This window comes from Terrapene carolina, unplaced genomic scaffold, assembly GCF_002925995.2.
Source record: "Terrapene carolina triunguis isolate 2854851 unplaced genomic scaffold, T_m_triunguis-2.0 Scaffold629, whole genome shotgun sequence".
Classification (NCBI taxonomy): Eukaryota; Metazoa; Chordata; order Testudines; family Emydidae; genus Terrapene; species Terrapene triunguis.
In genome coordinates, this window is record NW_020664980.1 from 12,793,590 (window position 1) to 12,803,803 (window position 10,214).

General features: G+C 50.6%; 1 protein-coding gene across 1 annotated transcript; it reads right to left on the bottom strand.

Annotated features, from left to right (window-relative positions):
- Nucleotides 1-715: 715 nt before the first annotated feature.
- On the bottom strand, nt 716-9,864 carry LOC112106488 (leukotriene C4 synthase-like). The gene is made up of 5 exons (XM_024199767.3): nt 9,639-9,864; nt 3,733-3,832; nt 2,342-2,412; nt 1,996-2,077; nt 716-1,331 (listed from the first exon to the last, which is right to left on the bottom strand). The coding sequence occupies exons 1-5, from the start codon at nt 9,694-9,696 to the stop codon at nt 1,205-1,207; spliced, it is 438 nt and encodes a 145-aa protein (XP_024055535.1). The 5' UTR covers nt 9,697-9,864; the 3' UTR covers nt 716-1,204.
- Nucleotides 9,865-10,214: the final 350 nt, after the last annotated feature.

A 10,214-nucleotide genomic window follows, 5' to 3' on the forward strand; every position in this document is an offset into this window, starting at 1 on the left:
TTGCTGTCTGGTCACCCTAGGGTGTGCACATGTGTGGGTCCCAGCTGTTCCCTGCCCCCCTCATTGAAGCAGGTGTGCAGGGTTACTGCCCTGGGAACAGCAGGGCACCAGTGGACGTGGGGCTGGCTGCAGACAGGGGCGTGGGGCAGGGCTAGCTGGAGGCATGGGGTGCGGGGCTGGCTGCGGGCGGGGGAGGCGGGGGGCTGGCTGGAGGCAAGGGGGCGGGGGGCTGGCTGGAGGCAAGGGCTGGCTGCAGGCAGGACAGGGGGCTGTGGGGCTGGCTTCGGGCAGGGCCGCAGGGAGGTGCAGCAGGGGTTGGCTGGAGACAGAGGAGTGCGGGGCTGGCTGGCTTCGGGCATGGGGGTGCGGCAGGGGTTGGCTGGTTAACAGGGCAGGGGGTGCGGCAGGGGCTGGCTGCAGACAGGGCTGCAGGGGTGTGTGGCAGGGGCTGGCTGCAGGCAGAGGAGTGCGGGGCTGGCTGGCTTCAGGCAGGGAGGTGCGGCAGGGGCTGGCTGGTTAACAGGGCAGGGGGTGCGGCAGGGGCTGGCTGCAGGCAGGACAGGGGGTGCAGTGCTCCAGCTCGGCTTTTTTTTTTTTTTTGCTTCGGTGGCGCCCCGGCCCGGCCCCCCCCTGTGTCCCGATATTTTGTTTATGTAATCTGGTCACCCTAGGGCAGGGCAGGGGGTGCGGCAGGGGCTGGCTGCAGGCAGGGCAGGGGATGCGGGGCTGTCTGGAGACAGGGGCTGGCTGCGGGCAGGGTGGCGGGTACTCACGGGGAGAGCGCCTCAGAGCAGCCCGAGCAGCAGAACGCAGCCCAGGCCAAGCAGAGCAGCCGGGGACCCACCAGGCAGCAGCGGGAGCCCCAGGACCAGGGGTCGGGGGAGCAGCAGCAGCAACAGGTCCCGTGCCCAGGGCCAGGCGGCAGCCCACATGGCTCCCGCAGCGCAGCGCCCCCGGTGGCCAGAGAAGGAATTACATCACTTCCCAGCCGGAGCCCATCAAAGCCACAGCGCCCCCTCGCAGGGAAGTGGGTTAACAACCGGTTCTAAAACTGTTTCAAAATTTAACAACCGCTTCACATGAACCAGTGAGAACCGGCTCCAGCTCACCACTGCCTGCAGGAGACCGACTATGTGGACCTAATGAAAGGGAACACATTCAGAGGGGCCAAGAAGGGAGGGTGTTGTCCAAGGAGACGCTCCTTTCACAAGCTAATTAATAGAAGGACATTCATCCCCAGATAGTGAGAGAGCAAGAAATGCAAGATCCCAACTGCTGCGAGTCCGATAAGAATCCAGAGAACTCCAGCGCTGAAATACATTGGGGCTAACCTGGAGGGAGACAGAGTGCTCAGACTTAGAAGCATTGGCCTCTTATAAGGGGAGTAATATACCCTAAGAGAGAGAAGTGGGGAGAGGGTACAGTGAAACCCATTAGACTCCCATTCCCACCTCCCTATGCCCCCTAAAAGGGAGGGTGAGGTTAGAACTCTCCCATCTGTACTAAGTCCTTTCCCCTTGTTCTAGCTCAACCCAGGTGCGCGCGCACACATACACGCACGCACACGCACACACGAAACTCAGAACCCCAGGAAGCAGAAAACTCTCCTTGTGTCTCTTCTGTACACTTAGCCCTAATCCTATATCCAAGCCCATATTAATGACTTCTGGCTCCCTATAATATTTAACACAGTACTCATCAAACACCTGCTGTGACATCGTGATGTTAAAGAGGCCCCTATACATTTCTGTGGGCTCTAATTCCCTTCATCAGCCCTTAATCTAACTGTACTTTTATATTCCAGGGAAGAGAACTCTTGGCAGTTCTGATTCATGCTGATCTTTTTAACAGAGGTAGGGATCCTGCTACATCCTGAATAGGCAGAAGGACGGCAGTCTCGGAAACCAAACTCTTCCACATCCCAAGTGCTTTAAATCCCGTGCCAAAGACCCCAAAAGAAGAAGTCCACGCCTAACCATAGCAGGGCTCCATTACCTTCCCGAGGAGGACTCTTTATACCCCATAAAATAGCGGTAGCGGGAGTAGAGATAAAGCAGGCCCAAGGCAGCAGTCAGAGCTGCAATTGAGAGGAGACGACAAATTACAGTAGCAGACACCAAAGGCTTTTTGGAACTATTTGACCAGCCTGTCCCTCTAAGGCTAAAGCCTCCAGGGAAGATCCTGACTGTTCCCGCTCTATTGCGGGTGCAATCTTGCCAGAGAGCTGAGGAAGCAAGTCCTGTTGACTCTGCCCACTGGGCCAGCACATAGCAGACGCATGGAGCTAAACAGATCCAGCATTTCCCCCGCCCCATTTAACCAACGAACTGGCCAGTCTCACCTTGATGGAAGAAGAGGCCAGCCTGCCAGAGAATAGCCAAGAAAATGGGGAAATACTCAGAGCAATTCACCCTGGAGGAAAAGAGGAAGAATAGGGTCAGCATTCTGTGCCTCTCTGAGGCCTTCCAGTGGCTCCAGGCTTCTGCTTTTCCAGAGACTACTTCTCTGTAAAGCAATGCCCAGTGGCTTGCACCCATTCCTTTCCTGCCCCGGTCTTCAGAATAAATCTCCTATCTAACCCCAGCTAATGGGGTTCTATGTAGTAACTCAGAGCAGAATGTGGGCCATAATATTCAATTACTGTGGTTTCTTCCCATTAGTTTTCAGAGTGCTTTTCACTCACCCAGCACCATGGGCAGTGGTGAGCCTAGTGCCTGAGGTTTTTTATACATGCATCCTCCTCCTCACCTTCCCTTATGTTTTCCTTGGCAGCTTTGGTTACTAGTTGGTAGCGATGGTTGTGTGTTCTGTTAGCCATTGCAGCCATCTTCACTAATGATCTAGTCTGAGATTACAGATCTGAGGACTATTTCCTGCACTGTCAGGGAAATGGAATAAATGATCCAGTCGTTTTTTTTCCCATGTATAGGATCAGATCCTGCACCCCTGCTCTGGTGATGCAAAGGAGATGGAAACTGGCCACGTCTCCTTAACTAGGGATTACCCCAGTGAGCATAGAGCCTCCAAGGCCATTGTCTCTCCCCATTACAGTACCTGGCATAGGGGCTATGTCAGGGGCACTGTACTCTGGCTATTCCCAGCTGACGGATCTCCTTGGGAGCTGTTACCAGCTGATGGAGTTTAGCGCTACAATTAGGCTACTCTAAACTCTGTCAGGGTTGGCATAAAACCAGTCTGGGATCGGAGATCTAGATCTGGATCCCCATCATCCTCCCTACTCCATTCAGTGTGCTGTGCCCAAGGCTGGTTTCTGCCATCTATAGCTGAAAGGTGTATAAGTGAAAGTCTTAAACCAAGCCATAGTGGCTAACTTCTGAGCAGTCCTAACAGCGACACTAATAAATCCATGTGACCCTGGCATTGTGGGGTCCTCCCTGCGATGGAACCCTTGCATCAGTGCCAGACTGAACCAGCCAGAGTAGGAGGGATTTATACCAATAATCAGTCCCCTCTGTTTAAAACGCAGCAAGCTTTCCACCAAGACAGCAGGCTGATTGACAGAGCAGGGGGATGGGCAGCATGACTAGTCATTGCCATTCTGTCAGCCATATAGCCCCTACAGCTCCCTCTCTCTGGCCTCCCAATACTGTAACCACCTGCATTCCTGGGGGAAGTCTTGTGAGCAAACTGTCTGATCAAACTCTGCCAGCAAAGATGACACAGGAGGCTACTCTTGGCCCCATGGAGCAGGTCATTAAAAATAAGTCTTACTGTGCTCGAAAGACCCTCTCAAAATCAGGTGGCCCTGAGACTTTTGGAGGAGAGATCCCGTACGCTCGTCTGGCATAGATCACCTGGAGGGAGAAGTAAGCTGCAAAGAAAGAAACAAGAAGCAATGATCCTAGCAGTCTTCATGGAGACCAGGAGACTGTCACAGATGATGGAGCTCAGTGTTGTGCTACAAGGGCTTGTTAACATTCCACCGCCACATGAAAGAAAAGGTTGGTGTAATGTCCCTGCATGCAATGGAGTCATTCCCCCCCACACCTTATGCCGCTATTGTTATATTATCTCTACCATAAAAGAATTATACCCAGGACTCAGACAAATAGTTCTGAAGAAAAAAAAAAAGGAAAAAAAAGTGATGCCTTTGGAAGGGACCAGAGTTCTCCACTAGTGAGATATTTTCAACAGTTTCCAGTCTCCAGCTCTGACAAGGCTCCACACACACCATCCAGATTTCACAGGATGGATTTATGCTACACTAGCCACATATTGGTCTAATTTCAGGAACAAATATGATACAAATATTTCCAGCCTGTGCACTTGATATAGTGTCAGTTACCAAGTGGTATCCTCTCCCATCTTAGTTCTGAGGATGAGAACAATATTTTTAAATGGAAGACAAATCAATTCCCTAATCTTTAATCCTTCCTGCCTGCAACACATGCACCTCTTGAACAGGGGTTTCACAAAGAACGAAGAGACCCGATTCTCATTTACATGAAAGCATCCCTGCACCCTGCTGGTTCTGGAAAAGGGGCCTTCTAATCCAATTGTAACTTTTAAAGTGGGCTTACAAGACCCCTTTCCATGATAAATGTGGCGTAAATTGGTTTTAGTGTAAATAAGAATCAGGCCCAATTTTTTGGTGAGCGCCATACTGGAAGTTTGGCAACATATCAATGACAAATCTGGAAGGAATTTCCTAGACAGTAAAGTCCAAACCCATATAGTAATGTCCCTTGGACTATTTCAGCATGCTCTTGGTGGCTGTTCCTTTACCTAATCACTCTTAGGAAGAGATGGTTCCTGTGTCCAGACTTCCCCTTTCTCCAGTTTCAGACCTGTAATACACCTCCAGCCAAGTTTCCGCCACATCTTTCTGACTACCCCACTCTGCCTCTAGACAACACCCTCTTAGTTTCTGTATTGGATTTTTTATTTAGAATGATCAATGGCCCAACATTTTTAGGGACAGGTCCGCCTATCAGACTTGTCCATTGTGAGGTCTGAGAGGGGCATAATTTCCTATGGACTTTCTGGTCTTTGCTATAACTTTTTGCCATGTGTGTCACCTGGTTCTAACATGGCTGATTACCATCATGATGCACTCTATGTATACAACATGGTAATGGATGGTTCACAATGAGGTGGGTGTACACGATGCTCAGACTTTGAGACCAAGGCTATAGTGTGATTTTTCTGAGAGTAAGTTAATTCATTTTCTGGAGTAAGTGAGACGGTCTGTTCTTCTGCAACACAGATAGGACCTCCTATGTCTCCATAATTGGGTCCAACATGCCCCCTTCCTTCCACGCCTCTGTGTGGGAGGATACAAAGTGCTTAGCGCTATGTGTCAAGGCTCAATATGAAATCAGATTCTCCCAGGACTCACCCCCTATGCCAGCTATGTTAGCACAGCTACCTATGTAACCAGGAAGAACCAGCATGACTCAGTCTCATCTCTTATCTCTAATCCAAATATCTCACACTGTGAGAAACTCCCTAGAAAAGGTCACCTGAATTTGAGGCAGTCTTAGCTGCCTTTACAAACTCTGGCCTGTTCGTACAACCGGAAGTTCTGAAAGCACTGAGGGACATCCACGCCCTGCCCTTCATTAGCGAAGGAAGCAAACCCGACTACACAGGCGTGGATAAGTGGCTCCATCTACATGGCAAAAACACCACTGTAGAATCCAATTACTCTTAGACAATCAGCCTGGCCACCATCAAGTCAACTATGTTGACAAAGGGGACTCATTACAATCTACTTATACGCAGAGCAAAGAGCGATTATATAGACCGGGCCTGTTATTTTCCAAGGAAAGAAAAGACAAACATAGCTCTCTCATTTGCATCCTAGTACCAAATTTTGAATCCCAGATTTCCTAGTACTGAGGAATCTGATGGAACACACTATTACCTTTCACCTCCTGAGTTTGGTCACACCACGGCAACCACACACACTTGTGACTCTCATACCCCTGGGTCCAGTGAGATGGGTTTAGGAAAAAGTAATGTGCATGAGTGTATCCTATGTAGGAGCCATTGGAAGCCCAGGGTCATTAGAAAGCATGTAAAAATGGCCAATGTAATCAGATAATCCTGTGTACTGTTTGCAAGCGCCAAGTCGGACCTGCCAGAAAACCATGGACACTGATTTCTGAAATCCTTACCAGCCACTTGGTTTTTTACCATGCAGTGAGGAACCAGATCTAGGGAGATTCCCTTCCTACCACAACCCCTTGCTTTCTGCCTGCAGAAGGGTTTTTCTCCATTGCCTCTGGTCACTCTACTCTTCTGTGGTTGGGACATTGCTTAGTTTTCTTTTTGTTTGCACTGAAGTCCATGGACCCTCCAGGAAAAAATGAGCCTACAGTAACTCCTCACTTAACTCTGTAGTTATGTTCCTGAAAAATGCGACTAAGCGAAATGATGTTAAGCGAATCCAATTTCCCCATAAGAATTAATGTAAATGGGCGGGGGTTAGGTTCCAGGGAAATTTTTTTCACCGGACAAAAAAATATATATTATATAGATATACACACAGTATACGTTTTAAATAAACAATTTAATACTGTTCACAGCTATGATGATTGTGAAGCTTGGTTGAGGTGGTGAAGTTAGAGGGTGGAAGAGGGTGGGATATTTCCCAGGGAATGCCTTGCTGCTAAATCAGTGGTTCTCAAACTTTTGTACTGGGGACCCCTTTCACATAGCAAGCCTCTGAGTGCGACCCCCCCACATAAATTAAAAACACTTTTTTATATATTTAACACCATTATAAATGCTGGAGGGAAAGCAGGGTTTGGGGTGGAGGCTGACAGCTCACGACCCCCCATGTAATAACCTCGTGACCCCCTGAGGCTGACCCCCAGTTTGAGAACCCCTGTGCTAAATGATGAACTAGCACTCGGCTGAGCCCTCAAGGGTTAACACATTGTTGTTAATGTAGCCTCTCACTCTACAAGGCAGCAGGAATGGAGAGGAGGGGAGATAGCATAGCAGACAGGGACAGACACACACCTTGTGTCTGGGAGAGAGAGAGAAATGCACACTGTCACTTTAAGTAAGCTGACCCACTCTTAAGTGCATTGTCTTTTTAAGTGGATCAGGAAGTTGAGACAGCAGCTGCTGCCTCAGGCTCTCTCTGTCTCTCTCCCTCCGTGTCCCCTCCCTGCTCTATATGAAGAAGGGGTAAGTGGGGTGTAGGAGCAGGACACCCTGACATTAGCCTCCCCCCCTTCCACCACCCCCTGCACAGGGAGCAGGAGGCTCGGGGAGCAGCTCCAAGGCAGAGGGCAGGAGCAGCACATGGCAGTGGGGGGAGGGACAGCTGCAATTGCTAGCCTGCTGGGCAGCTGCAGCACAGGGAACTTAGGGGAGTGGGGAGATGATGGGGGCTGTTGGTCCACCCTGGTTACAAGCCCCCACCAGCTAGCTGCAACGGGCTGCTCTTCCTGCAAGCAGTGGACAAAGCAGGCGGCTGCCAAAGACGTTAGAAGGGAGCATTGCGCAACTTTAAACGAGCATGTTCCCTAATTGATCAGTAACGTAACAACGTTAACTGGGACGACTTTAAGTGAGGAGTTACTGTATTTGTAAAATGGAGAGATTCTTCGGTTTCCTGGGGAGCTTGCTACATTTGTAAAGTAAGATGTATCAAGAAATTCCCAACGTGTTAGAGACGAGGTATATTTGCACTACAAGCATTACAGCTACGCCGCTGTAGTCTAGACATTTCCTATGCCGATGGAAGGCTTTTTCCACTGATGCAGGTAATCCACCTCTCTGAGAGACAGTAACTACTTCAACGGAGGAATTCTTCCATCAACATAGCTGCTTCTGTAGCAGGGAGTAGGTCGACCTAACTACACCGCACAAGTCACAACATTTTTCACAGACCCAAGCAATGTAGCTAGGTTGACTTAAGTTTTAGGTTTAGACTAGCCCTGAGAAAGCCGTCCTTCCCTTAGACTCCCCAACCCTATTACCCTGGCATCACTGACAGCCCTTCTGGTTAATGCATTTAGAAAACCAGCCCAAATACTCATTCAGCATCTGAAGAGCTGGGGAGTTACAGGAACAATGGCCGAAATTTAATATACAAAGCAGGACTGACAGGGTTTTCTTTACTCACCACTTGGCGGTGCCCCTTGTGGCTCATCTGAGGAATTATCTCTGCCACCTGGTCTGACGCCCCTTCCTGTAGTCACTCAGCCAGTCGTTCCCCTCCTGGCCTCTCACATGCCGGGAGCTGCAGCATTTTCCTCTTCATGGCTTAGCCTTCTGGCTAAGTCACATTAAAGTTCTCCTCACTTCCAGGGTATCATCAAAGTCTGCTTCCAACTACCACCAAATGGGCTATCCCTAGTGTGTCACTCCAGCAGTGACACGTAGGGGAACCCACGCCCACCCTTTACATCTAGGGTTGCTAGGCATCTGGTTTTCGACCAGAATGCCTGGTCTAAAAGGGACCCTAGCAGCTTCGGTCAGCACTATTGACCGGGCCATTAAAAGTCTGGTCAGCAGTGCAGCAGGACTAAGGCAGGCTCCAACCCTGAGCCTCCTCCTGCACTCCAAAACCTTCATCCCCAGCCCCACCCCAGAGCCTGCACCCCCAGTTGGAGCCTGTGCCCCCTTCCTCACTCCAACCCCCTGCCCTGAGCCCACTCACGCACTCCAAACCCTCAGTCCCAGCCTGGAGCCACCTCCCAAACCCCTCATCCCCAGCCCCGTTCCCCAGCCCTGAGTCTCCTCCCACACCCAAACTCCTTCCCAGACCCTGCATCCCCTTCCACACCCCAACCCCCTGCCCTATCCCTGAGCTCCCTCCTACACCCCAAACCCCTCATCCCCAGCCTCACCCCAGAGCCCACACCCCCATCAGGAGCCTGCACCCCCTGCTGCACCACCCCTGAGCCCGCTCCCACACTCCAAACCCCTTGACCCCAATCCAGACCCCCCTCCTGCACCCCAAACCACTCATCACCAATGCCACCCCAAAGACCACACCATCTCCCACAACCAATCCCTCATTTCTGGTCCAACCCTGTAGTCCACACCCCCAGCCAGAGCCCTCACCCCCCTCCTGCACCCTAATCCCATGCCCCAGCCCAGTGAAAGTGAGTGAGGGTGGGGGAGAGCAAGTAACGGGGGGGGGGGTGATGGAGTGAGTGGGGGGCAGGGCCTTACAGAAGGGGCAGGCCAGGGGTGTTCTGTTTTGTGCAATTAGAAAGTTGGCAACCTTATCTACAACAGGTTTCAGTCCAGAGACCCTCAACCCAGCAGCTCTAAGTTTTTTACTCTTCCAGCCCTTACTGCTCCTTCCTTGGCCTGCTTCCTATGCCATCATTACCACTTCCTACGTTTGCCCCCTTGCATCAGGGAGTATAACTGCAGATCTTCCTACTCCCTCAGCCTACCAACTTCCTCTCTTTATAGATCCTGCCCAGCTCCTCCCCCACCTGGACTTCACCAGCAATTAGGACCTAGCATGCCCTGGGTTTCCTCCAGGTGCAGCCTAAGGTTAATTCTCCTACTTTACCCCTTCAGGCCTTGTGTGGGGTAGCCACCCCATCACAGGAGCTATTAATTTGTGCAAATAAAAGGAGAGCAGCAAGGATGTAAACTGGCTAATCCAATTGTGGGGAATGCATATTCAATCACTATACCTTGCTCCAGGACTCCCAGGACCGTCACAGCAGCCAGCAAGTGAATCTGATCCAGCATGTTGTCTCTTCCAGACTACGGGGTGTCCGTTTTGTGCTAGAATGGTCTGCTGGTTAATTTCACTCTCCTCTGATGAGGTGGGCAGTATGTGCTATAGAAAGCAGGAAGGGTTGACTCCTAGCCACCTTGCAAGCTCCAGAGATTGATACTACCAACTGGGCAGTTGCTGCCTTTCCTTTAGACACACACACACAAGCAAAGTGAAGCAACAGGATGTGATAGGAGTCTTTAACCAGGTCAGAATTTCCATCCTCAGTCTCTTCCTTTTGGGAATGTATGGTAAGGAAATGGGGGAAAGGTGTGGACCAGCAGCTGGGAGCAGAAGATAAGCACTACGATCCCAACAGTCAGCTGCTTAGAAGGTGTCTGATTAAGATTAAAACTAAAAGTCCTGACCACACTCACACATACACCCAGGGATGGCCAAAAGATGCTTTTCCTACTGGTATCACAGATGAAAACACCGCTCTCCTTGAGATGCTGTGTGCATGTATCTTGCAGCTTATTGGATAATAGTG

Bases quoted from the DNA above. Each gene is read 5' to 3' on its own strand.
- LOC112106488 (XM_024199767.3), bottom strand. From the start codon at position 9,696: ATGCTGGATCAGATTCACTTGCTGGCTGCTGTGACGGTCCTGGGAGTC. The intron at 2,413-3,732 runs GTAAGACTTATT...CTTTTCCTCCAG, and splicing joins GAGAGGGTCTTTCGAGCACA to GGTGAATTGCTCTGAGTATT. The intron at 1,332-1,995 runs GTAATGGAGCCC...GTCTCCCTCCAG, and splicing joins AAAGAGTCCTCCTCGGGAAG to GTTAGCCCCAATGTATTTCA.